Source organism: Piliocolobus tephrosceles, chromosome 9 (assembly GCF_002776525.5).
Source record: "Piliocolobus tephrosceles isolate RC106 chromosome 9, ASM277652v3, whole genome shotgun sequence".
NCBI classification, from domain to species: domain Eukaryota; kingdom Metazoa; phylum Chordata; class Mammalia; order Primates; family Cercopithecidae; genus Piliocolobus; species Piliocolobus tephrosceles.
The window spans coordinates 65,607,064-65,634,837 of record NC_045442.1 but is presented as its reverse complement, the minus strand read 5'-3'; the positions used below and the strand labels follow the sequence as shown (position 1 = coordinate 65,634,837).

The following is a 27,774-nucleotide window of genomic DNA, read 5'->3' as shown; positions in this document are numbered from 1 at the left end:
ACAGACACTTGCGGGTTAACTCAGCCTATCTGCCCCATGCTTGCACCTCCTGGTTAAAATTGTTGTTTTGGTTTGGGTTTTCCATACACCATAAGCATTGGGGGGTATTTTCCATAGAGTCAGGGTCCGTGGGTAAGGATTAGCCACAGCTTGGAAATTTCAAGTAGAAAATAGAACAAAATGGCTTTGAGAGTATTAAGTACAGGTGCTTTTATATCTACATCTGTATTTGAAAAGAAAATGTATCTCTTTACACTTTAAACACTGTAAACAGATCACTGCAAAAATAAAAACCTGGGGCAAAATTCAAAATTGCTAAGAATAATAAAACTCACTTCTTGTGTTCTTATAAAGATTTGTTCCATTCCCATGTTTGCACACACATGCAGCAGGGAGCCCAACCCTTTCTCTCAGTGGAGGGAGGGCAGTTGGTAGTGGCGGGTAGGGAGGCGGGTGTTTGAAGAAGCAGTCACAATGCAGCATGCTAAGTGTGGCTGTGGGGAGGAGCAGTCGATGGCTCTGTGCTGTCCAGGTTCGGCAGCAATGTTAAAGACCTGCCTGATTATCAAGTTGCCCACGTAAAAGGATGTGGAAGAGGGTCTCCGACAGAGGGCACAGTGTTGCCTAAACTTGGCTGCAAACTGGAACAACCTGGGGAGCTTTAAAAAGTACTGACACATGGCTGGGCACAGTGGCTCAGGCCTGTAATCCCAGCACTTTGGGAGGCCAAGGCAGGGGGATCACCTGAGGTCAGGAGTTCGAGACTAGCCAGACCAACATGGAGAAACCCCGTCTCTACTAAAAATACAAAATTAGCTAGGCATGGTGGTGTGTGCCTGTAATCCCAGCTACTCGGGAGGCTGAGGCAGTAGAATTGCTTGAACCTGGGAGGCAGAGGTTGCGGTGAGCCAAGATCACACCATTGCACTCCAGCCTGGGCAACAAGAGCAAAACTCTGTCTCAAAAAAAAAAAGTACCAATGCCGGGTTCCCACCCCCAGACATCCTGACTTAATTGGTCTGATGTGTGGCAGCTGGAATTTTGGAAGCTCCAGGAAATTCCAATGTGCAGCAAAGTTCAGGAACACTGGCCTGCCTGAGGGCCTGAGGCAGGAGACTGTGGCTCTCTGTAAATCGAATGGAAAGTTGGAGGAGAAGGACAAACTGTGGGCCTGGAAAGATGGGGAAGGGACAAGATTTAGCATATAGAATGGACAGGAGTAGGTGGCAGAGTGGAGAGAGGGAGGGAGGAGGAAGCTGATGGCGATGCCCAGGTTTCAGACTTGGGTAACGGTGGAGCTGGTCCATTTTCTGTGATTCAGGACACAGCAGAACGTGGTATGCACAGAAGACCTGCTGGTTAGAGATGAGAAATCATCTTCACTCAATACATAGTAGTCTCAGTCACCTCCACCACCACCACCACCATCATCATCCTCAGTCTGGTGAAGGCTTCTTAAAAGCCTTTGTGGTCACTAGGATTGAAGCAGTGAGTCTGCCCTCTAGTGTCGTAATCTGTGTATTACAGGCATTCCCGCGCTCAGGCTACACAGTCTGCCTCTCTCTGCAGGGGATGTGGCTGGGCCACCTAAGAGCCAGGGTGGCAGTGGAGGGTCAGGGGTGAGTAAGGCATGGTCTCCTCTTTAATGCTTAGGCCAGGATCTCCCATACAAGCCCCATTCTTGGGCCCTACTGTGAGTAAGGGTCTCCTTTGGATGAGCCGCTGTCTCTGTGAAATGCTCACACGGAGGAAACCCAGAGCAGGGAATGGGTGCTGGGCAGTGAGCCTGGAGGCCTGAGTTCCAGCCGCGGCTGCCCTAGTACTTGGCTGTCTGACCTGGAGGGAGTGTCTGTCCTGGCTTTCAGTGTCCTCATCAGGACTGGGCATCTCTGGAGGATGACGTTGTGTCTTTGCAGCTGACCAGAACAGTGGGCAGGACCGACATTCCCAGCCCTCCAGAAGAGACAAGAGGAAGCTCCTCATGTTCTCCAGAAGGGCCTTCCCAGTACCCGTGAGGGGCAGAGAGCAAGTGCCCTAGACAGTTTCCAGGAGGAGGTGGATTAATGAATTAGTAAATAGTGTCTGTGGCAAGACATCCCACATTTGAGACACTGAGGAGAAACTTGCAGACGCAGCAAGGCCTGGTGGTAAGAGAAGAAAGTCTGTGGGCTCTGGAGTCGGGGAAATCAGGCTTTCGCTGTTGGTTCCCCTGACTGTGTGACCTTGGACACGTTATTTATTCCATCTGTGAAATGAGGATATAAACAGTTCACAACAGCAAATACTTATTTAGCCCTTTCTGTCAGGTACTGTTGTAAGCACTTTGTCTGTATTAACTAATTTAACCCTCATAACAATCCCACGAGGTGGTACAAATTTTACAGGTGAGGAAAAGGAAGCACAAAGAGGTTATGCAACTTGTTCAGTCCCCAGGCATGTGGCTGGTGCTCAGTAAATAGTAGCTACGCTGTAACCACAGAGATAACAATCACTGATTGCACTGAAACAGGTGAGCTTATCGCAGAGTCAAGGGAAAGGCTGGGTGGGCCAGTGTCAATGGAGAGAATTTCAAGTGACATCCTCCAGCAAGCATCAAGCACAAAGCATGGCTTTTTATTCGTGACCACATCGTGATACCCCAGTGTACCTGGGGCTTCCCAAATGCGACCACCTGGGCAAGGAGGGGCAAGGGGTCTTAGAACTGGTTTATTCCCGCTGGGTCCTGAAGAAGGAAGAAGTTCCCTTTCTCAGCTTCCCATGTGGCCTGGGGTGGTCATGTGACCTAGTTCTGGCCAATGAGATGTGAGGGGCATCTGCTGGGGGGAATGCTGGCGAAGGCTTTCCCCCTGACCAAAAGAGAGAAGCCTAGAAGGAGACTTCTTTTCCTTCCTGCTCCTTTCCTGGGATGAGAGTGCAGTTAGATAAGGACAAGATCGTTGCAGCTGTTGCAGCCATCTTGCAGCTATGAGGGGAAGGGCAAGAAAAATCAAAGTTCCCAAAGAGCTTTTGAAATCACTGAGCTGTTTCTCATGGGATCACCTACTTCCAGACTTCTGGTTATGTGAGAAAAATATTTGTTTAAGTTACTGTTACTTACAGCAAAAAGTATGCATGGTGTCATATCCAAGTTGTTCCAGTGTGTCCATTCATCGGTGCACCATTCATTTATTTAATTAGAAGTTATCGTTGAGCCAATCACAGTGGAGGACAGGGAGGATATGGCTGCCATCAAGAGAGACATCATTCCTGGCTTCGTGGATTTCCTAGTATGGTAGGGAAAACACACTTTGAATACATGTGATGGATCAGGATGTTAACAAGAAAAAAAGCACAGGAATGCTCTTAGAATGTAGAACAAAAATAGTTAACCTGTGGAAGCATCAAAGAAGTTTTTGAAGGCTAGTGATTATTTAGAGTTACATGCCATCATAAAGGGACCCCAAGATGTAAAATGCAGTGCCTCAAACAAGAGAGAAGTTTATTTTGTTTTGTTTTCTTTTTTTCTTTTTTTGTTTGTTTTTTTTTTCTTTTTGAGACTGAGTTTCAAAAAACGGGCAAGACAGGGTCTCCCTGTGTTGCCCAGGCTGGAGTGCAATGGTGCAATCTCAGCTCACTGCAACCACCACCTCCCGGGTTCAAATGATTCTCCTGCCTCAGCCTCCCAAGTAGCTGGGATTATAGGCGCCCACTACCACACCTGGCTAATTTTTTGTATTGTTAGTAGAGACAGGGTTTCTCCATGTTGGTCAAGCTGGTTTTGAACTCCCGACCTCAGGTGATCCACCCGCCTCGGCCTCTCAAAATGCTGGGATTACAGGTGTGAGCCACCGTGCCCAATCTGTTTCCTTTTTCTTTTTCACGTAAGAGCCCTGGGACCTGCCCAGGCTCTGCCATCCTCAATATGGCTTCCCTCTGTGGATTCAAGATGGAAGCCCCGTTGTTGCCATTGCCCGCCAGTAGGAATTGGGGAGTCATCAGCTCCCTCTTTAAAGATGAGACCGTGAAGTTGTGTGTGTGTGTGTGTGTCACTTCTGCCCACATCTAATTGGTCAGATCTTAATCATGTGACCACTAGTAGCTTGGAAGGGAGTCTTGGAAATGCAGACTTTAGCCGGTCAGTCAGGTGACAGCTAACAGGCAGGGAGGTTCTGTTTCTAAAGGAAAGAAGGGGAAGTGGTTCCTGAGGGAGAGTGAGCCGTCACAGCTGGTGAAGGAGTGGGGTTATTTCCTCTTAACCATGAGAACAATGAATCTTTGAAGAGCTCAAAGCAGGAAGTACCTGGCCAGGTTGTGTTTTTGGAGAGATCACTGTGAGCAGACATGGAGAATGGAGTGGAGGAGAGCGAGCGAATGCAGAAGGTAGTGAGGAGGCTATCGCAGCAAATCTGGTTACAATGGTGACCTGGACCAGTGGGGATAGAAGGAAAAGCCTATGGGTCCAGATATATTTTTGGCTGAGCGAAAAAATTTTATACAAAGTATGGCAAAGACTAGATGGTATTCCAACATGAATTGAAGGCATGTAACACCTTACTTTGTCGCTGTATTCCATTGGTCAGGGAGTCTTCCAAATCCCCCAGCTTTATGACATCATTTTACTGGAAATGAACTGGAGCAACCTAAATTGATATCATGAGAACTAGTCAACTGTAATTTCAAACACAGCCAAGCCTGGGATGGGCTCATGTCAGCTCCCCTACTATGACATGGGCAGGGAAAAAATGTTTTGCAAATTATCCCAAGTGTACCACCCCAGGGGCAACATCAATGGTCAAGAAGGCCACCTGGGGACTGGCGCTCACACCTGTAATCCTAGCACTTTGGGAGGCTGAGGCAGGAGGACTTTGAGCCCAGGAGTTCAAGATCAGCCTGGGCAACACCGGGAGACCCTGTCTCTAATTTTATAATTTAAAAAAAAATAAGAAAGTCATTTGGCCCAAAGGTCACATGCATCCTCGAGGAGGTAGCATCTGAGGGGTCCTTGAAGAACTGGTAAGATGGCCTCAGACAAGGGGCCCCAGAAACGGCATTCAATGTTCTCTCCATCAGCCTTCACTTTCCCTCTCCAGCCTCATCTCTGGGCAGGAAATGGGTATTCCAAAGCTTTAATGTGCAAACCTAGCTTTAGTTTTTTCTGCTTTCCTTTGCCATGCTCCAGGGATGGAATGCAAATATTTTTCTCCCTTCTTAGTAAGGTCTGAAGATGAAAAGTCTGCATGTCCTGGAGGAAAGCAGAACGGTGTTTTTGGTTGCCAGTGTTCTGGGTCTTATCAAAGGCATCATGAAAGAGCATGAAGGATGGTGGGATTTGGGGGAAGAGGCTGAATTACTTACAGAAGCAAGACTTCCTGAGAGGGCAGGGAGAAGAGAGGACTGGGGGGCCAGGAGAAGTGGGTGTTCAGTTCCTCCCCCTAGCAAGACCCTGAGAGGAATGGTCAGGATGAGGGAAGAAGAGGAGCTCTGGGAAGTTGGGCCTCCAGGACCCAATGCTCAGCTAAGCCCCAAACTCCCAGGGCCCAGGATTGTCTCAGAAACAACAGTCCCCACCCCCTTCCTCAAGAACCCTGCAGAAATGGACAGCAGGCATCTCCAAAGTGGCCTGTGTAGATTAATGACCAGTAAAGGCACACCCCAGATGCCCTGGCACTATGGACGGCACCAGGAGGGAGAAAGTGGGAGACCAGGAGTAATAAGTTGGATTTCCCTGCCAGCTGGACGAGATGAGGACTCAGAGTCAAGATCAAGTTGCTTTTCAGAGAATAAAGAAAGAGAATCTTTCTTGCACTCCTGGGGTTGTGACTAAGATTTATACTCTCTGTATCTCTCATTACTCTCCTGAAGGAACCCTCGGCTCCCCCAGGCTACTCTGAACTTTCTCTCAGGATTGGGGCTCATTCCCATGTCCCCTCCCTTATGACCCCCCAGAGCCACTCAAGCTCACTCTCCGCTGCCCCTAAAGGCCTCTTCCTCCTTCCTCTGAAGCTTGAAGCTCACGAACCACCCATTTGACAGAAGGGTATGGTGAGTTCTCTCTGCAAGGCTGGGTCTTGGCTACCCAGCTTGTCCAGGAGCCTCCTGAAGGAGGAGATGAGACCCTTTCTCCTAATTCTGGGCTGAACCTTGGAGCAGCTGCTCAGTGACAGATCCACCACAACACACACGACTGGAGCCTTTCAGCAGGCAGGCCCTTTGCCAACTCCTGTCCTCACCTCAGCCATGCCACAGCGCATGTTGCCACATCCGCCAACACCCAGAGCAGACACCAGGTTCCTTCTGTCTGCAATATCCAGGCTGGCTCTGGGATGACTCCCCTGTGACCCAACCAGCCAGTGGGTGTCAGGGCGTCCTCTCCTAAGACGAGCCTCACCCACTTCCTCCTCCACCTGCCATAGATGGACAGATTCTGCTGGAGCCCGATGTTGAGAAATGAACACGTTTTGTGTTAAGATCTCTGTGTACACCAGGACCACAGCAGATGTAAACACTCCAGCCTCTCTTCTCCAGCTAGATAAACTTCAGGTTTTCAGGGTGAGGCGCTGCCCCCAGCACCCTCTCAGTGTTTAAAGAAGATGTCAGCGGCAGCCCGTGCTCTTGGCAGAGACCAACTCTCCCTCTCCCAGCTGAAGTGCCAAACTCTGGGCCACTGATGTCCAGGCCAAAGGGCAGGGAGCACAGAGCTCAATTCCTAAAGGGGCCAGCCTGGGGCCCTCTGGTTTATAGACTAAGAGGGGACTATCTGTGAGAAGTAAATCCAGGAGTGCTATAGACTCTGAGGTCCTGCTACAAAATCCCTGCAGGACTTATGGATAAATATTCTCTTACTTTAAGCTTTAGGGTGTATAAAAATAAAAATGCTACCCATTCACCCCTAACAAGGTGATAATTTCGACTTTACTCATCATTTGTTACTAATTTATTCATTTGATGTTTATTGAGCATCTACTATGTGCCAGTGTGCCAGGCATTATACTGCAGTGCCCACTCGAAATCCCACCATTAACTTAGAACTTTCATATCTATATCACATAGACATAGATATAAAAAATAAATAATATATACATAAGATTCCCCATCTCTCACTGGTGTAGTATTTTACATTTTATTCATCATTTTTATTCAGCCAACCTTTATAGGACACTGACAATGTTCTGGCCACTCCTAGATGCTGGACACAAACAAGATGCAATCCAAGATCTGAGAAGCCCTGCCCCCCATCAGTGTGACAACAAGGTGACCGGGGAAGTGGTTTCAATGGGCCTCCGGGATGTGGAGGCCAACAGAACAGTGAAGGCAGGACAAGGGGACGTGAGCCCCACCTCACTAGGGATGAAACCAGGTCTCGCCCTGCCCCTCTTGGGAGCTCCCACACCTCTTTTTGGTGGTTTTATTTATTTATTTATTTATTTTATTTTTTTATTTTTTTATTTTTTTCTAAATTCATGTCTTTAATGAACACTATGTTTTGCAACTTGTATAAAAACTGATCACCCAAGCACAGGCAAAAGGAATATATTTATCGTTAGTTGGCTTGCTAAAGTATTGACAACTAATCAGTGTCCTCTAAATACTCTTATTTTGGCAATAGCCCATAAGCTTAACTTTTAGAAAATTCAGCTTGATACAAGAAAATAATTCATCATAATTAGACAATATAATTTTTCCACTTTTGAGGCAAAATGTATAAATCAATACTTGTCTACATGACTTCACAATGTCTATACACTAAGACTGCTACACTCTATAAGGTAACCAAAGTTAAGTGATACATACCCTTTAGAAAACACAATTTGTCTGGGGGATGGTTGCACATATATTGAAATATGTTAAAACCACCGAATTGTATATTTTAAATGTGTGATTTATATGGTATGTGAATTGTATCTCATGAAGGCTTTTTAAACAAAACAACACTGCTATAACTTAGACCAAAAAAAAAAAAAAAAATTTGTCACACATTGTTCTTTTCAGACATATTTTTATAAAGACAGAAATTAACATTTGTAGCATCAGCAAATTTGATTAGCAAATGTTACCCATGTAGGTATAATTGTCTAATCTGCAGCCAAAGTGTGCCCCTGATGCTAACCACCCCTATAACTGAATAATCTATAAATTACAAAATGAGTTGTAATCCCCCATCCACTACCAGAACATGCCCTGTAACATACGGTGATTCTAAAAGAAACATAACCGCATGTGCCACCTCAATAGTTTCTCCAAACCTTCCAAGAGGAATTTTTTTCTTTAAATGTTCTTCTTTCAAGTCTTTTGTCATATCTGTGTGTACGAATCCTGGTGCAACTACATTCACTCTAATTTTCTTTCTTGCTACCTCTTTAGCAAGAGCACGTGAAAATCCAACTAATCCTCCTTTACTGGCACTGTAAACAGACTGGCCAGAATTGCCTTTTAAGCCAACAATGCTTCCTACATTAACAATAGACCCTCCCTGTTGTTGAATCATAGCCCTCATGGCAGCTTTACACGTCAGCATGGAACCCAAGAGGTTAGTATGAAGCTGAGATACCATATCTTCAGTTTTCGTTCTTACTAAAAGACTATCCCTGTTTATACCAGCTGCATTTACCAAGAAATTTACTCGACCTAAATGTTTCTCCATCTCTTCAAATGTATTTTGAACATCATGTTCTTTAGCAACATCACAGCTAAATGCCAAATGATCTCCGCCGAGGGCACCGGCGGCGGCTTTGGCCCCTTCCAGGTTTCTGGCAATGATCACCAGGTGGTAGCCTTTCCGGGCCATTAACTGGGCCACAGCCCTGCCAATGCCTCGGGAGCCTCCAAAAATAGCACACACTTTGTCCATCTCGGAGTCACAAACTCGACGGAAAGAGGGAGGGGAGTGGGAGTCCCCTTCCAAGTTCCGTCAAGCTTTGGAACAACCGTGGTTCCAAAACAAAAAAAAAAAAGCTTGTTTTATTTTTTAGATGGAATCTTAATCTGTAGCCCAGGCTGGAGTGCAGTGGCTCCACCTTGGCTCCCTGCAACCTCCACCTCCCACGTTCAAGTGATTCTCCTGCCTTAGCTTCCCGAGTAGCTGGGATTACAGGCTGCTGCTGCTGTACCTGGAGAATTTTTGTATTTTTAGTAGATATGGGGTTTTGCCATGTTGGCCAGGCTGGTCTCCAACTCCTGACTTCAGGTGATCCACCCACCTCATCCTCCCAAAGTGCTGACTGAGACTGCAGGTGTGAGCCACCATGCCCAGCCTCACTCCTCTTCTCTAAATGAGGAAATAGATAGGGGCTCCTGGGTCTTTGAATTTCATGGGCCAATATAATATTAAAAACCCTTTGAGGGGGCCTGGCATGGCGGCTCATGCCTGTAATCCCAGCACTTTGGGAGACTGAGGTGGGCAGATCACCTGAAGTCAGGAATTCAAGACTAGCCTGGCCAACATAGTGAAACCTCGTCTCCACTGAAAATATAAAAATTAGCCAGGCATGGTGGCGGGCACCTGTAATCTCAGCTACTCGGGAGGCTGAGGCAGGAGAATCGCTTGAACCTGGGAGGTGGAGGGTACAGTGAGCCAAGATTGCACCACTGCACTCCAGCCTGGGCAACACAGTGAGACTCTGTCTCAAAAACAAACAAACAAACAACAACAAACAAACAAACAAACAAAAACCTATTGAGGGAAACATACAGGTCACTGACTTTTTATTCCACCAAGTAAGGAATTCTAAAGAAAAAGCAAAACCAGGTCAACAACTACCATCTGCCATCACCATGATTTCATGAAAGAACTCAAAAAGCAGGAGGGCATGGTCTCAGAATGGAGGATGGTCCATGGAACCAGACTCATCTAGCAGAATGAAAAGTGTTCTTCTTGTCCTCATGTGGCCCCACCAGGAGCTCCTGCAAATACAGATGTGGCCCTTCCTCCTGTCTTTGGGGTGATCATTGGAGCAGCTGCTCAGGGTCAGAGCCACCACAGGGCGCAGGACTGGAGCCTTTCAGCTAAGGGGCTGACCCTTTGCAAACTCAATTGTCCTCCCCTCACTTCGGCCACCTCCTGGCACCCCCGGCATTGCCCTGGTGACAGGGTGACCCTCAGCACTAGTGTCCTGCAATGCTACCTATGACCACTGAAGCCAGGGCCCAGAGCAGCCTCCCAGATAAAGAAAGTCCGCTGCCAAGAGCATTCCCCAGGCGCTGATGGTAACACCTCCTCCACAATGCTTCCTGGGGCCCCCTTTCCTCTCCCGCCCACTTCTCTCACACACCACAGCTCTCCATCCTTTTCTTCCTCAAACTCCCTGGAAGATCATTCCTCTCCCGACTCTGGTCTTTAAACCTCTAGCCCAGAGGTCACAATTACACCAACCAGCAAGGCACAGTTGCCGGCACACGCCCGTCTGAAGGAGCGGCTGCTGTCTAGCTGTGGTGGACGTTGCCCTGAGCTTCCCAGGCCCCTTTCAAGCTGCCGGGCAGGCATGCAGTCCCAGGACCATGTTTAGCTTCCCCCACTGCAGGCCTCGCCTCAACTGCCTTGACAACAATCGCATGCTTTCTTGGGGTGGCCCATGTCCAGTGACCAATGTGGAAATATAAAGGCCTCGTTAACTTTGCCCCACACAGGGCAACTCTGAAGGTGCTCCAGTTCCAATTACCCATGGGGCTACCAAGGCTGTTGTGGGCCTGGACCACAGCACGACGCCGTACTTCAGCCACACTTGCTTCCTGCCCCATCTGTTGACCCAAATCGTAGCTCCCTGAGAAACAGCTGGTGTGTTTCTTACACAGCAGGGTCTGCTTCCCGGACACACACAATCGGCACCATCGGCTCAGGTGTGGGATTACAGGCGTGAGCCACCATGCCTGGCATTTTTTTTCTCTCTCTTTTAAAAGGACTGGCCTTCCAGGCACAGTGGCTCATGCCTGTAATCCCAGCACTTTGGGGGGCCGAGGCAGGTGGATCACCTGAGGTCAGGAGTTTGAAACCAGCCTGACCAACATGGTGAAACCCCATGTCTACTAAAAAAATACAAAAATTAACCGGGTGTAGTGGCATGCACTTGTAATCCCAGCTACTTAGGAGGCTGAGGCAGGAGAATCACTTGAACCCAGGAGGCAGAGGTTGCAGTGAGCCAGGATTGTGCCATTGCACTCCAACCTGGGCGACAGTGCGAGACTCCATCTAAAAAAAAATAAAATAAAATAAGGACTGACCTTTGGGATCGCTGTCTAGCTATGGACCCAGAAGGCGAGCACCAAGCAGCAAAGCTGATCAGGAACCCCTTCATCCTGGGAGGTCCGCATCTTCCCCTTTCACGAGACTTCAAACCATAGCACGTAGTTGGAAAGCTGCAAGAGCAGCTAATTTAAGGGGGAAATTAAAACCCAGATGTACAAATTCCAAAACATAATCCTCTTTCTATACACAGTGGAAGTGGTGGAATGTTGTGGGCAGGAAGGAACTTGAACTTTGCTGGGTTCTGTGACTGGTGACAGGCGCTCAGGCATCCCAGCCCTGCACTGGGTTTGCACCTGAAGCTTCACAAATCCCCACTGCCTGGGAGCAGGAGGACAGCAAAGAGAGCAGGCTATCTTGGGCTTCCATTCTTATTTCTACACGTTCTGCCCTTTAGGACCCTGGCCAGATGGGCATGAAACAGAAGCAAGCCCTAAAGTACCGCTACTGTTGCTGCCACCAACAGAGATCAAAGGCGGAGGCCCTTCTGCTAGGGTCCAAAGTCCAAACAGGCCGCTCCAGAGAGGAAACAGGCACACACCCACGGGAGGGATGGGGCCCAGGAAGCACCCCCTCCCCAAGGGCAAGGATGGGGTTCCCATTCAACCCAGCACATGCTCCTCACATCTGCCCAGCAGGCACACCAAACAATAGATACAATTTCAGTGTTGATTGTGATGAACTTACCCAGAAGTTCACAATCAGAAAAATCCACAAAGAAGCTCTTTCAATGTCAGCATGTTTAAGTTGCATGACTTATGGTTTAGCGTTGTTTTTATATTGGATTCCATGGGTGGCATAATCTCTTCAGCACTAGAGGCCTTTAACGGACTTTCCTAGCTCACCCTGGGAGACAAGGGGCTGGGTGTCAGGGAAGTGACACATAGGGAGAAGCAGAAAATTGACTGGGAGTGTGGGGGCCAAGGCCCAGCCACGAGAAACCCAGGCCGTGCAAGGCAGAGCCTTGGGAGCACAGAGGCTGCTGTGCGAGGGTTTGCTGGTGAATGAGAGGCCTCCTCTGCTTTAACGAAGACCACGCCTCCCTCCACTCCCGCTAAGCCTGCCCTGCCTTCATGGTCCACACACCACAGGTGTGCACAGGTTCATGTGTGTGTGTGAGCTTAACACGTCAGCCGCACATACAGTCACTCAGAAACATCTTCACAGCTTCACACACGTGCACACAGTCAATGACCAGGAGCAGGTATCTTGGGGCAAACCTAGAGCAGCTTCTCAGGGATTAAAACTCCAGCTTTGCTGTGGTTCCTGGAAGAGCCCTGACTTTGTCCTAAGACAGCGGTTCTCAAAGTGAGGTGCTGGCTCCAGCAGCATCAGTATCACCTGGGAACTCGCTGGAACTGCTCCGGGTTCTGGCTTCTCCTCCTAGAGCGCCCAGAGCTGTGGGGTCCTCCCTTGGGACCAGAAATTCCAATCATAGTTTTTATGTACCAACCCCTGTGCTAAATAGACTTTGTGCACATTATCTCATTTAAAATTCACAAATGTACTGTGAGATGCACACCATTTCTTGCTATATTTTTCAGATGGGGTAGACAGAGCTCAGAAAGGTTAAGAGACTTGCCTGGAGTCATCAAACCAGGCTCAAACTCCTTCTCTGTTCAGAATCACTCTTTAAACGTAGCTCCTGTCCTGGGGTGAAAGTCAACACCCGCCGAGAGCTGGGCCCTCCGTGCCAGCCCCATCTCCCCCAGGTCTCTCCCTGCCTTGGCAGCTAGTCCTAAATCTTTCAAGAGACAAGGCCAAGCAGGGGGTGGGGCCAGGGGTGGGAGCCAAAGCCCCACCTCGTGAGCAGGCAGTACCTCTGCCAAGGCCCCCTGCCGGCCCTGCCCCAGAGAAAGGCAGGGAAGCTGCGGTGAGGGCTGGCAGCTAGAAGAGTCCTGAGCACCCAGCCCCCAGCCCGGCTCACACCCCAAAGCCTGGAGAGAGGCTGCTGCGCCATTGACCTGTGGACTCCAAAGACTCCCGCTGTGCATTCCTCTGATCCAGGAGGTTTCCTGGATTATGTGATGAGAAACCTGGGTTCGAACCCTAACTTGTCACCAACGTCCTGAGTGACCTGGGCTGGTCCCGTACCCTCTTGGAATCTCCGTCTTCCATCTCTTCAGCGAAGGGGTTGACTTATAAGGATGTTTTCTGCTCTGACGCTGTGATTTGAATTCTGTATTTCTACGAGATATTCGAGAAGTCTGGCCAGCAGGATGGAATCTGAAATAACAATGGTTCTGGACTGGGCTTTGCGCTCAGCGCAACTCATCTTTGCCTGAGACCTAGGAGTGGTCCCAGGCTCTCCTGATGTGCCACCATGCTTGGCATCTGCTCCTCCCCCTGCCCCCATATATCCATGCTCTAAAGGGGAGTTCTCTTCCATAGCAAATCCGGGAGGAGCCGAGGAGCCAGGCCCTTTGTTCCAGACCCAGAAGCAGCCATGGGGACCTGTGACATTGTGACTGAAGCCAATATCTCATCTGGCCCTGACAGCAACACCACGGGCACCACAGCCTTCTCCATGCCCGGCTGGCAGCTGGCACTGTGGGCCACAGCCTACCTGGCCCTGGTGCTGGTGGCCGTGACGGGCAATGCCATCATTATCTGGATCATCCTGGCTCACCAGAGGATGCGCACGGTCACCAACTACTTCATTGTCAATCTGGCGCTGGCCGACCTCTGCATGGCTGCCTTCAATGCAACCTTCAACTTTGTCTATGCCAGCCACAACATCTGGTACTTTGGCCGTGCCTTCTGCTACTTCCAGAACCTCTTCCCCATCACAGCCATGTTTGTCAGCATCTATTCCATGACTGCCATTGCTGCTGACAGGCAAGAGGGGCCTTGGGGAAGCTGGGGGGAGCCTCCTCACTGAGCTGGGGCTCAGACAAGGGTGTTGACATGCCTGTGGTCACACAGCACGTTTGGGTAGAACCAAGGGAATGGCCTCCCAAATCTGGTCATGGTCTAAAACTATGAATCTGGAAGGCAGGGGGACTGTGGAGCTGAAGAAGGTAGACTGAGGGTTAGACACAAAGAAGGACTTTGTACTAGATGCACTAGACTGGTTGTTCAAGTTTGTAGGGGAAATGGGCGATGTTTTAGCGATCTTCTAAAGTGTTCTTTGTTTTGTTGTCTTTCTTTCACTCCAGAGAAATGTCTTATACTGTTTTTTTATTATTTCAGATCAATTACACAAGGGGAGAATGTTAAGAATGCTTGCAATTACAATCTAATAGGGCCAATTATTTTCCCAACGCTACTCAGGGCTGAGCTTCAGGCTAATGTTGGATGCTCGATCTTGCCCTGAGATGGGCTTCCAGTGTGGCTTTCTTGTGGCCGTCCAAGGGCATGTCTGTGCCCAGAGGGAAATGGTGGGCTGGGGTACCTGGGCTGGGGTTCCAAGGCATCGGTGTGCTGTGTGGCTGCGGGAAAGTCACCAGCCCAGCGGACTCTCTGCAGGTCGGCTGAGACTATGACATCGACAGATGGCAGCAGTGCGGGGAAGGGCTAGAGGGCGTGGGCCTGGGTTGGGAGAGAGGGAGACAGGGGAAAGGGAGCTGGGCTAACAGGAGGGCCCCTGCCACTCATGCTGCCCTCTGCTCACAGGTACATGGCCATTGTCCACCCCTTCCAGCCTCGTCTTTCAGCCCCCGGCACCAAGGCGGTTATTGCTGGCATCTGGCTGGTGGCTCTCGCCCTGGCCTCCCCCCAGTGCTTCTACTCCACCGTCATCATGGATCAGGGTGCCACCAAGTGCGTGGTGGCCTGGCCCGAAGACAGCGGGGGCAAGACGCTCCTCCTGTAAGGCCTCTGGGGGTTTGCGGAGGGCAATTGTGTGTGCGTGTGCACGTGTGTGTGTGCACATGCACGTGCATACATCCATGTCCATGCATGTGTGGTGTGTGTGCATGGGTGTACACATGAGTGAGTGTACATGGGATTATGCAAATATACCTGTATGCTTAGTAAGCAACACAGACGATGTAGCCGATCTGTTCTTAGCACTTTATAGATATTGACCCATTTAATTCTCCTAACAATATGGAGTATATATTATATTATCATTACAATTTTTTAGATGAAGAAACTGAGGCACTGAAAAACTAAGTAACATGCCCAAAACCACACAGCTAGTAATTCAAATCCAGCTAGTCATTTGAATCCAGCTAGGGATTCAAATCCAAGCAATCCTGCCCGGGGCCCAATCTCCTCACCACTCTGCTACTCAAATATGCACCTGTGCATCCTTAGATAAGGATATGCACACATGCACACGTGCATGTGACTGTAGATGTCACATGCACATGCGGCACCCATTTCTGCCTGTGTATGCACGTGCAGGTGTGTGGGCATGTTTGTAGATGTGCGTGCACACAGGCACACGTTAGGGACATGTGTAGGCATGTGTTTGGGGGGGAACTCTGTATATGCTCAGGCCACAAAGGGGCAGGAGACTGAGGCAGAAAGCGTCCATGATGAAGCCTGGGACATTTTCAGGCTGCTGAGGTAGGCATCACAGGCTGGAGGCAGGGAGGGCGGGGTTAGAGGGACTCAGGTATGGCCCAGCTGCTGAGTGACCCTGGGTGAGTTCTTTCTCCATTCTGGCCTCAGTTTCTGAGGATCTCACGTTGTGTCTCTGGGGTCCCCAGGCACAGAGCCATTGCTTGGTAGAGGCTAAAGAACTGACTGGGGTTCTGGGGTCAGTCAGGCCCAAGACGTGGCCTGCTCCCGCCTGGCCCGGGGATGCCTCACACTCACATAACCTCTGAACCTCTGGCTTTCTCTCTCTAAAATGAGGATTCATAGTAGTACCTTGCTTTGTGAGTGTCAATGAGATAGTGTACGTGAAGCCCTTAGCACCATGCCTGGCACAGAACTGGTACCCAGCATGTGGTAGTTTAAATAGGGGACACAGGAAAACACACCTGGAGGTGACAGATCCTTCCCACAAAGTCCCAGCTGCCCCGAGCATGAGGGTGTGCATGGTCTGAGGTGAGGGCTGCCAGGTAGCCATGGCAACACACCTCTCCTCCAACACCCTCCCTGCCTGGTCTCCATCTGTCCTGAGCACCTGACAGGAGAAGGCTGCTTTTGTGGGTTTCAGGGCTAGGGAAAGCGCCGTTCCTCCGAGAACTGGTTCCTCTGAGAAGCCGTTCCTGGGAACTGCCCAGGGTCTCTGATCTCTCCCTGCACCCCCACTCTCTCATGGAGAGCAGTTTCCATATATTTCTGGCTCAGGAAAGGGTGGAGAGCAGAACATATTGACACTGGCCACTTGGAGGCGGTATTTCTCCACCTTAATACAGGACCACTGCACGTGCCAACTCTCTGGGAACAGCGAGTTCCAACCCGGATTCTGGCAACCAGAAAGAACAGGTGGGCAGGGGCGGGCTAGGAAAGCCATACTTTGGTGTTACTTAAAATTCCGAAAGGATTTGGGGAAAGCCTCGTTTTAAGTGTGAGAATGTGTTATTGTTTTTCTTGAGGGAGAGCCTAATTTAGAGATTTAGTATGAGGGCTCCATCCCCACAGGCTCATGTAACTGTGTGTAATTAGGAATCTGATGAAATTAAAGATGCCCTCTCCAGGAACACATGCACACACCCCCAAAATCAAAATAGAAAAAGACTCCATTTGGGAGGCCGAGGCGGGCAGATCACCTGAGGTCAGGAGTTCAAGACCAGCCTGGCCAATGTGATGAAACCCCGTCTCTATTAAAAATATAAAAATTAGCCGGGCATGATGGCGGGTGATCCATCCTCAGCTACTTGGGAGGCTGAGGCAGGAGAATTGCTTGAACCCGGGAGGCGGAGGTTGCAGTGAGCCAAGATCACACCATTGCACTCCAGCCTGGGCAACAAGAGCGAAACTCCATCTCAAAACAAAACAAAACAAAACAAACAAAAAAGGTGGCCCCTGGGACTCTCTCCCTTTGCCTTCTGCATGGAGACCTAGCCCAGGGTGAATTCCTGTCCTGCACAACATCCTGGGAGCAAGCAACAGAGGAGTGTAGCTCCTGCTAAGGAAGGACTTAGAGATGGCCTCCTCCTTTTACAGATGGGGAAACTGAGGCTGAGGGAAAGCCCTGACTTGCCTAAGATCATACTTTAAACAAGAGGCTGGACAAGAGCCCTGTTCTGACTCCCACAGTGCTGACCCTCAGAAAAGGGGAAATTGGGTCATGATTAAATCTGTAGACTGATATGACACAGACTTCCTGTGCCTCTCTGGGCCTCAGTTTCCCTATCTGGACACTGAGACAGGGGGCCCTGTTAATCCTCACTCTGTAAGGTGACGGGCCCTGGCCTTCATTGCCTTTCCTCCCCTCTTATCTGCTCCACACTGGGGTTCTCAACCCAAAGCCTACTTGAGGATCAGGGAGTCTAGGAGTGTCTGAACCTCTTGCAATTGGCATGTTTGCACAAGAACCCAAGCAGAATTCTAAACACAAGACTTTAGGAGAGAGATTGACTGGAGCCATTATAATCACCCAATGGGTTCACCTTGCCTGCTGCGTAGACAGAACTGATTTATCAAGACAGGGGAATTGCAGTGGAGAAAGAGTAATTCACACAGAGCCAGCTGTGCAGGAGACCAGAGTTTAATTTACTCAAATTAGGCCAGGCGCGGTGGCTCACGCCTGTAATCCCAGCACTTTGGGAGACCAAGGCAGTGGTCAGGAGTTCCAGACTAGCCTGGCCAACATGGAGAAACCCTGTCTCTACTAAAAATACAAAAATTAGCAGGGCGTGGTGGCAGGCACCTGTAATCTCAGCTACCTGGGAGGCTGAGGCAGGAGGATCACTTGAACCTGGGAGGTGGAGGTTGTGGTGAGCCCAGACCCCGCCACTGCACTCCAGCCTGGGCAACAAGAGCAAAACTCCATCTCAAACAAAAACAAAAACAAAATCAAATCAGTCTCCCTTCGCATTCAGGAATCAGAGTTTTTAAAGATAATTTGGCAGGTAGGGAATTGGCAAATGGAGAATGCTGATTGGTCGGGTTGGAGATGGAATCATAAGGTGTTGAAGTGAGGTTTTCTTGCTGTCTTCTGTTCCTAGGTGTGATGGCAGAACTGGTTGAGTCAGATTGCTGGCCTGGGTAGTGTCAGCTGATCCACGAGTGCAGGGTCTGGAAAATATCTCAAGCACTCATCTTAGGTTTTACTATAGTGATGTTACTCCCAGGAATTTGAGGAGGTTCAAACTCTTGGAGCCCGAGGCTGTATGACCCCTAGATTAATTTATATTCTTGTAGCTAATTTGTTAGTGCTGGAAAGGCAGATTGGACCCCAGGCAAGTAGGGGGTCTTTTCGGGAAAGGGCTGTTATCAATTTTGTTTCAGAGTGAAATTATGAACTGAACTCCTTCCCAAAGATAGTTCAGCCTACGCCCAGGCATGAACAAGGACAGCTTAAGGGTTAGAAGCAAGACAGAGTCGGTTAGGTCTGATTTCTTTCACTGTCATAATTTCCTCCGTTATAATTTTACAAAGGTGGTTTCACCATGGGTCCCCTTCCCTTGGGGTGGCAGCACCTCTAGAAAGGGGCCCAGCAAGGCCAGCACGTGGCAGGTAGATGCAGGAGGTTTGGGAACACCTCAGTCCTCCCAGTAAGAAAGAAAAAGTCATATGACAGGACCGGGGTCTCAGGCCCCTTTGGTGGAATGTTCCAAGGACTCTGTTCCATGAAAGGGATCCCCAAACGCCAAAGGAGCTGAGATCCAAAGAAGGAGGCAGAACAAATCCAGTTCGTCAGTATTGGGTGATTTATTGAGGGAATTTACAGACAGAAGCAGGATCTTGGGTGGCCACAAGACAGGTGGAGCTCTGCATTCTCACTCCCCAGACGCAACGCTTAGATACCACAGGGAAAGGGTACGCGTGCTCCAGCAAGACAACGAAAGGCAGCCCTCCAGAACAGGCAAGAACACTATGTGCGTCACAGTCCACGATTTGTGGAGTAACATCAAGGTTGACAAGTTCTTACACTAGGGACACTAAATAAAGTAGAAATCAGAAGGCATTCACAAGACTGGAGGGCATCAGAAGTCAACACGGGGGAGGGCACCCAAAATGGAGTCACTTTTATCTCCACAGGCTCCCACTGCAGACCTGCCTGGGAGTCAGTCCCCAGCCTGCAGCTCATCAGAGAGAGGTTGCAGCGTCATAAACCAGAGATCTGAGGACTGGGGACATTGTCTTTTTTTTTTCTTTTTCCGACAGGGTCTCACTCTATTGCCCAGGCTAGGGTACAGTGGTCCAATCATAGCTCACTGCAGCCTCAATCTCCTGGGCTCAAGTGAACCTGTTGCCTCAGCCTCCTGAGTAGCTGGAATTACAGGTGTGCCCCACTACGCCTGGCTAATTTTTTAAAATTTTTTATAGAGATAGGGTCTCACTACCTTGCCAAAGCTGGTCTCAAATTCCTGGTCTTAAGCAATCCTCCCATCCTGGTCTCCCAAAGTTTGGGGATTACAGGCATGAGCCACCATGCCTGGCCTACATTGTTTCCAAAAGGAAATGAAAAGCCTCATCACAACCCAGTGTCTTCCCTGGGGACAGGGTAGGAAGCCACGCAATGGTACTCTGCACCACTTCCTCAAAGGTGGTATGAAAGGGCATTTGCTGACACAAACAGGTTCCCAGCCAAATGCTGATGACCGTAAGCAGATGACACAGCAGCATGTGATATACGGCGCTTTTCCACCGCCCCATTCCCCCACAGCGATGTTGGTACAGATAGAGTCTTATCAACACCAGTCATTCTATCCATCCAGACAGATACAGATTATATATATATACACATACACATATATATACACATACACACACACATACATATACATATAAATATACATATACACATGCACATACATATACATATGTGGCTATACTGTAGGATACACTCCAAGACCCCCAGTGGATGCTTGAAACTTCAGATAGTACTGAATTCTCTCTCTATATATGAATACTATGATTTTTTTCTCAACGTATCTATGATAAAGTTTAATTTATAAATTAGGCACAGTAAGAGATTAACAATAACTATTAATAAAACAGGACAAGTATAACAATATACTGTAATTAAACTTCTGTGAATGAGGTCTCTCCCTCTCAAAATATCTTGTTGTACTGGCCATCCCTATTTCGGATCCGCGGTTGACAGGGGTAACTGAAACCCGGGAAAGTGAAACTCCCATCAGGGGTGACTACTATTCATACATATGATTCTTGAAAAAATATGCCAGATATTAATAGTTAATGTTAATAGTGGTGGGAGTGGGATAATTTTACTGCCTCCTTTGTGCCTAATGGTATTTTAAATTGTAAACAAATTATTTTTTAATCTGTTTCACTCATTTTTCCTTTTTTTGACACGTGTCTATCACGTGGAAGGCCGCAGGGCTACTGCTGGCGTCCCTTTTGCAGGGGAAGCCGTCTCCTGGCACACAGGCTACCCAGTGCCCCCTTTATTTTTGTTTAAATCAAACCAAGTCCCTGGAAGGCGCCCAGGGTGGGCCCGGAGGGGCGGCTCCACAGTGCCCGCGGGGTCCCAGGACCAGGCACTGGCCGACTTCGGAGTCGTCCCCGGGCCGCCCGCTGCCGAGGCCCCCGGCTCTCCCTGCAGGTACCACCTCGTGGTGATCGCCCTCATCTACTTCCTGCCGCTCGCGGTGATGTTCGTCGCCTACAGCGTCATCGGCCTCACGCTCTGGAGGCGCGCAGTGCCCGGACAGCAGACCCACGGTGCCAACTTGCGCCACCTGCAGGCCAAGAAGAAGGTGGGCGCGGGGGCGGGGCCTGGCGGGGACGGGGCTGGTCCTGGCCCCGCCCTGGGGAGCCGCTCTTGCGGTCTCAAGGCCGGTCCGCAAGAGGGCGCCCGGGAGAAGCTTGCGGAAGCTGCCTTTGCGCGAAGCCTGGGGCCAGAGCCTGACCGCCTTCCTCCCAGGCGGGCAGATTTCCCTTGGGTCTTTGGCCACACACAAAATTAAAGAAACTTCCCAGAATGTTAGGGGAGTTAGGGACTCCTAAAGCCCCGTAGAATTCAGATACTCCCAAGAATCTTAGAATGATAAAATATTAAAATCTTAGACTTTGAACAATCAGAATGTTGAATTTGAGAAGCCCCACAGAACTATAGAAGGTGCCTAGACTGTCGCAGGAGAGCCCTCAAAGGCTGGAACTGCGGACCTCAGAAGTCGTGGAGACCGGATTGTTGTCCAGTTTCATCAAATCTGTCTCCAGTTTCTTCCGGAAGTGCCAGTGTCCCCCTACTCTCTGCCATCCAGGGCCCCCCCGAAGGTCCTGATGTAGCCCTCTGTGTCCCAGACCCCCTTCACCCTCCTCCAGTCCAAGCTTGTCCTTGCCCCCTTCCTGCCAGGCAACAGGGGAGGTAATGGGTTAACCACATCATGTAGCCAGGTCAAAGCCACGGCTTCTCACCCAATAGTAGGCATCTTTCACAGGTGGTTTGGGGAGGTAGCTGCACATGGGCGCCATCTGGTGCCCCTCATGGAGCACTGGCCTCCATCTGCTCCGCCCTCAGGGTCTCAACCCAGATCCTACGTGAGGATCAGGGTGCCCAGGAACCTCCAGACCTTTTGTAATTGGCATACGGGCTGCCGAGCGGTGCAGGAGTGTGCCTGCAGGGGCCAGGCTCTGAGGAGGGGGAGGTCCGGGAGCTGACCCGTGGGCAGAGGCAGGGGTCCCTAGTTGGAACCTCACAGCCCACAGAGAGAAGGGCTGTGCCGATACAGATCCCAGAGAGGGGACGGCCTGGGAACGCATAGCTGACACGGAGGGTCCCCTAGGGATGGGATTAGGAGAGAGAGCTCAGCCACTCTCCAGGGAGGGGGAGCTGCAGCGAATGAAGGGGTCCCAGACACCTCTTGTAGGAAGTGGCCATTGAGCTGGGCTTCCAGGAGTGAGGACTTCAAAGGAAGGATAGCAGTGTGAGCAGAGGGACCGGCCTGAGCAAAGCTCCCCGAGGTTGGGGGCTCAGGAAGGTCTGGGCGACACATGCTCAGGGTCCTGAGTAATAGAGCTAATGGGGTCTGAGTGTGGAGCGATTCCCAGATGGGCTCAAGGGGTGCTCTACGTCTGCTCTTGGAGGGCTGGGGCTGGGACTTGGGCACTGAGAAGTAACTTGAGCCTCTCCTGGACCAGTTCGTGAAGACCATGGTGCTGGTGGTGGTGACGTTTGCCATCTGCTGGCTGCCCTACCACCTCTACTTCATCCTGGGCAGCTTCCAAGAGGACATCTACTGCCACAAGTTCATCCAGCAGGTCTACCTGGCACTCTTCTGGTTGGCCATGAGCTCTACCATGTACAATCCCATCATCTACTGCTGCCTCAATCACAGGTGAGCCCCCACTCCAACCCCACCCTCTGCCCTCAGAGCTCCACTGCCCGGCCCCAGCTGGGCTCCCCTGCACAGCTCAGGCATCCACCCTCCTTCCTGCTGGGGCCTGTGGCCCTGTTCCCCCAGCCTACACGAGAAAGCCGTCCTCACACTCAGCCCCCAGCATAATCTTCCCTCTGGCCTGGGCCTAGCTTGAGCCCCCATCCTCCCCAAAGCCTCACCCTGTCTCCCAGGCTGTAGCTCTAACTGTCTGTTACTGCTGGCTCTTCTGGGTTCTGTGTCTGGGGTAAGGAGGAGAGAGAAGGGAGGACCAGAGAGATGGAGGGAAGGGGAGTGTCAGAGAGAGGGGGCGGGACAGACAGACGGCGGAAAGAAGAGCCAAGTAGCGGGAGGGAGGGACTGACTTCTCTTCTAGTATTTTCACGAGCTTCCTACTGAGGGCTTTCCTGGAGCCTAGTGAGCAGCACCCATCTGGCAGTGGAAGCAGTGGATGGGGGCTGGGGCCAGCACAGGGGTGGGGCAGGCTGCTCCCTGGAAAGGTCACAGTGCATGCCTTGTCCTCCAGGGGCTTTCAGGACAGCTGAGAAGTGACCTTGGCAGAGACAGCCAGGAAGGAGAGCGCCAGAATCTCACTCTCCTGGCATCATCCGGTTTCCCTAGCCCTTGTGATTCTGAGGAAATGAGTCCCAGAGAGGGGCCTGCACTTGCTCTGGGGCACCTGGAGAGGTGGGGGGTGAGGAGCCAGGCAGGAACTCAGCCCCAGGAGTCCTGCAGAGCAGGCCTTTCAGCTGCAGAAAACCCTGAAGGTGGGGCAAGTAAGGGGCAGTGAGAGGTGGACACAGTCTCACCTCAGTGAGATAATGATGTGGGCGAAGTTGGCCTCGGACCTCTTTGTTCGTGTTGTCACCTCCCTGGCCAGGTAGCCAGGCTACTCATAATGCCATTGGGATCTTTGTTGCTCAGACATTTCACCCGCCTGGGGCAGGCCAAAAGGAAGTAAGGAGCTATGATTTTTTGCATACTTATTGAAGGGTTCTCCTCTATCTTCTGAGAGGGAAGTAGATAATAGGAGAGAAGCAGGTGTCATCCCCACTCTACAGATGAGGAAATGAGCATCAGAAAGGAAGATGCTCCCACACTCTTACAACAAACAGTAAAACCAGGACTCCATATGTCTCCAAGACCTGTCATCTTATCCCCACACCACGTATTTCTCTTTTAAAGACTTGTGGGATTGAAAACCTGGAGACAGGGACTCGACATCAGGGAGGGGCCACCAGCCCACTGTCTCTGTGGGTTCATCACTCTCCTGCTATCCAAGGGAGATACAGTCCCTGGGAGTCTGAACAACACCCCAGGCTCTACAAGATCCTGACGTCACTTCTGGATCATTCCCCTCTCTGAGCGTCCGGGGTTCCATTTCTGCTGTCTGATTTCTTCCACTCACTGTGTGTGCTTGCTCTAAACTCCCATTCAGTGCTGCCATGGGGAGAGCTATTTGTTTTCAGGCAAATGCACCAGAACTTGGTGGCTCCAAGTGTGGGTTTTTCAACGCAGTTCTCTTGGGAAAAGCATCCTTGTTCTCCCAAGTTGCCAAAGCTTCCATTGTGTTTTAGCAGGTTCTTCTTTGACTCCTCCCTTAGAAGCCAGTTAACAAGTCAAACAAGAATATCTGCTGGTTTTGTGTGGGTTGTTTTTTTTTTTTTTTTTTAGTAATTATGCTGGGGTGTTTTTTTGTTTGTTTGCAATAACAGATGACCTAAATCAGCTTAGTCACCCACTTCATTCACTAGACCCCGCTCCAGAACACTCTGGCAGTTTCCAAAAATCAAACTCACCCACGAAGGCATCTCTCAAGAGCCCCTGAGCCATGGGAGGCTCTTGGAGAGAGACAGTGACTTTCCCCTGGAAGGAACTCAGTTTCCTAGGGGTGGGGCAGTCACATCACAGCTCCTGTGCCCCTAACTCCCTGGCTCAAGGTGTCCCTCGCTCCCCCAGGTTTCGCTCTGGATTCCGGCTTGCCTTCCGCTGCTGCCCGTGGCTCACACCCACCAAGGAAGATAAGCTCGAGCTGACTCCCATGCCCTCCCTCTCCACGAGAGTCAACAGGTGTCACACTAAGGAGACTTTGTTCATGGCTGGGGACGCAGCCCCCGCCGAGGCTACCTGTGGGGAGGCGGGGCATCCCCAGGATGGATCAGGGCTATGGTTTGGGTATGGTTTGCTTGTCCCCACCAAAACTTATGTTGAAATTTGATCCCAATGTGGCAGTGTTGGGAGGTAGGGGCTAGTGGGAGGTGTTTGGGTCTTGGGGATGGATCTCTTAGGAATAGATTAATGCCCTCCAGCTGGAGTGAATCCTCACTCTTGTGGGAATGGACTAGTTCCCAAGATAACAAGTTGTTAGAAAGAGTCTGGTGTCCTCAGTTTCCCTGTCTTGCTTCCTCTCTCACCATGTGATCTCTTCGCACAAAACCAATTCCCTTCTACTTTCCACCGTGACTAGAAGCAGCCTCAGGCCTTCACCAGATGCAGCTGCCCAATCTTGGATATTCCAGCCACCAGAATCATGAGCCAAATAAACCTCTTTTCTTTATAAATTACCTAGTCTCGGGTATTCCATGAAAGCAACACAAATGGACTAAGACAGGTGCCTGCTGAACCCTGAAGCCTTGTGCCTGGCTGCGGAACAAGGTGTAGCACCCTTTGAGAAGTAGCCAATCGAGAAGACCGATCTGAAAGTTCAGCTCATGCCCATCTTTCAGTACACCAATGCAAAGACAACATGGGGCCAGAACTCCAGAAAGGATGCTGACTCTAAGAGGACTCAGCCACCCATCTCAGAGAGCACTTCAGGGAATCCAGTAAGGGTCAGAAAAGGCAGTGTGAGCTGATTATTTATCTAATCTAGGAGATGCAAGCTCAAATGCCTTCCTGGGGCACACAAGAATATGTATAAAAGAAAAGCTGCAAATGCGATGATAAAAGGCAACTGACTGCCACCCTCAGTTTGAGCTATTAGGGAGTGGTGGGGGCCACGGCAACCTGGAGAGGACAGGCATTCAAAGGGGACAGGAACTACTCAGCTCTGGACAAGCATCGCCACATGGTAATAGGAGCCCACTGTTGCTAGATATTCCTAAATCTTTCAAGAGAAGCTATAAATCCACATTTGTATGTGAGTCTTCCAGATTTGTTGAATTTGACCCACATTTTTGTAAACTTTGCATAAGTTAAACAAAATGTATCTGTGGGCAATGCAACCATGACACTGACTCACCATCAGGATGCGGATACAAAGGAGGAAACTTCTTATTTCATGAGGCCCAGTGACTGTGAGTCAGCCGAGGGCTTCTCTGTCTCAGTATTTAAGACGTAAGATACGGCCCAGGTAGATGGTGATTAAGAGTCAAAAAAGCCAGCTGTGTTTCCTCAGGCAAGTCACTCTGACCTCTGCCCAGTATCGTAACTACTTCACAGGGATGCTGTGAGGAACAATGGGAGTAATGCCTATAAGCTAGCAGGCCAGACCAGATTAAGTGCCCAATACCTGGTAGCCAGGACTTTTTTTTTTTGGAGACAGGGTCTCTGTCTGTGAGACCCAGGCAGGAGTGCAGTGGCACCATCACAGCTCACTGCACCCTCAACCTCCTGGGCTCAGGGGATCCTCCCGCCTCAGTCTCCCATGTAGCTGGGACCACAGGTACACACCACCACACCCAGCTAATTTTTAAGTTTTTTTGTAGATATGGGGTCTTGCTATGTTGCCCAGGCTGGTCTTGAACTCCCAGGCTCAATCATTCCTCCTGCCTGTCTCCTGAAGTGGTGGGATTACAGATGTGAACCACCACACCTGGCTGTTAGCCATGACTCTTAACTATTTTATACAAAAGCCACCTACAAAGCAGCAGCACAGCTCCCACCCACTCCCACTTCTGCAGCAAGAAGCTGGAGGGCAGAAAGCAGCAACTGTCTCAACTCCCAGAAAGCTCCAGGTCTGGCCCAGCCCATCCCAAGGGCACACCTCCTCCTGCTTGCCAACTCAGCCTCCACGCCCTGGTTCCCCTGCAGAAGAACCATGTAACGTTGTCAATACACACTGGAAGGTGTAATGCTACCTGTGTTCTCCAAAAAATCACTGCTCCATAGACACCAGCACCATGCCCCTAATAAAGGGAATCTGATCTCACCAAACCAGATGGTTTGGCAATCAGTCCTGTGGAAAGCCACTTACAGCCGCAATTGTGGCTTGGGACATCACAGGGTGCTTGGGTGCAGAGTGACACGGAACCCACCAAAGGCTGGGGGAGAATCCAAAATGATAGCCTGGGGATGGACCGGGAATCTCTTGAGGTGGGGGTGGAGAGGGTGAGTAAAAGGGTCAGACAAGGGTTAATTTCCTAGGGATGGGGTCAATCTAAGATCCAGGAGGGATGGGCCGGGAGTGGTGGCTCATGCCTATAATCCTAGCACCGTGGGAGGCTGAGGCGGGCAGATTGCTTGAGCTCAGGAGTTGGAGACCAGCCTCGGCAACATAGTGAGACCCTGTCTACAGAAAATAAAAATAAAGAAAAAAGATCCAGGAGTGGGAGAGTGCAGCCACCCTGGGCTGCTTTAAGATTTCATCTGTGTTTGGGTGGAGGGGGTGGAGAGGGGTGGGGCAGGGCACATTTTATCCTTTGTCTTGGGGTTGGCAGAGAGGAAGATGAAGGGCAGGATCCGTGGGGGGATGGCAGAGAGGGGACCAGTGTTGCGGTCCTCTCACTGAACCCAAGCAGCCTGGAAGCCAAGTGGCCTTGTTCTGTAATCCCAGCACTTTAGGAGGTTGAGGCAGGCAGATCACTTACGTGTGGAGTTCGAGACCAGTCTGACCAACATGGTGAAACCCCATCTCTACTAAAAATACAAAAATTAGCCGGATGTAGGGATGAGTGCCTGTAGTCCCAACTACTCAGGAGGCTGAAGCAGGAGAATCGCTTGAACTTGGGAGGCAGAGGTTGCAGTGAGCTGAGATTGTGCCATTGCACTCCAGTCTGGGTGACAGCAAGACTCCATCTCAAAAAAAAAAACCTCCTCCACCCAGAAGGCCACAAAACTCCCCCAACGTTTGGTCTTTGCCACATCCCAAGAAACCGCGCCCCCCTCCGCCTGTCCCCCCGCCCCCAGCCATTAAGCATCACTTGGGTC

The 27,774-nt window shown here is 50.2% G+C and overlaps 2 protein-coding genes and 1 long non-coding RNA gene across 3 annotated transcripts; 1 reads left to right on the top strand and 2 right to left on the bottom strand.

Moving 5' to 3' along the window:
* Positions 1 to 968: 968 nt before the first annotated feature.
* On the bottom strand, positions 969 to 11,330 carry LOC111537909. Its single transcript, XR_002730144.2, has 3 exons — positions 11,194 to 11,330; positions 3,098 to 3,263; positions 969 to 2,245 (listed from the first exon to the last, which is right to left on the bottom strand). It is a non-coding gene; the product is annotated as an uncharacterized LOC111537909 (long non-coding RNA).
* On the bottom strand, positions 7,959 to 8,925 carry LOC111537906 (carbonyl reductase family member 4). Its single transcript, XM_023205046.2, has one exon. The coding sequence runs from the start codon at positions 8,825 to 8,827 to the stop codon at positions 8,114 to 8,116; it is 714 nt and encodes a 237-aa protein (XP_023060814.1). The 5' UTR covers positions 8,828 to 8,925; the 3' UTR covers positions 7,959 to 8,113.
* A 2,331-nt stretch (positions 11,331 to 13,661) lies between the features above and the next one.
* On the top strand, positions 13,662 to 24,999 carry TACR2 (tachykinin receptor 2). Its single transcript, XM_023205044.3, has 5 exons — positions 13,662 to 14,053; positions 14,831 to 15,025; positions 20,853 to 21,006; positions 22,391 to 22,587; positions 24,586 to 24,999. The coding sequence occupies exons 1-5, from the start codon at positions 13,662 to 13,664 to the stop codon at positions 24,842 to 24,844; spliced, it is 1,197 nt and encodes a 398-aa protein (XP_023060812.1). The 3' UTR covers positions 24,845 to 24,999.
* The last annotated feature ends 2,775 nt before the right edge of the window (positions 25,000 to 27,774 follow it).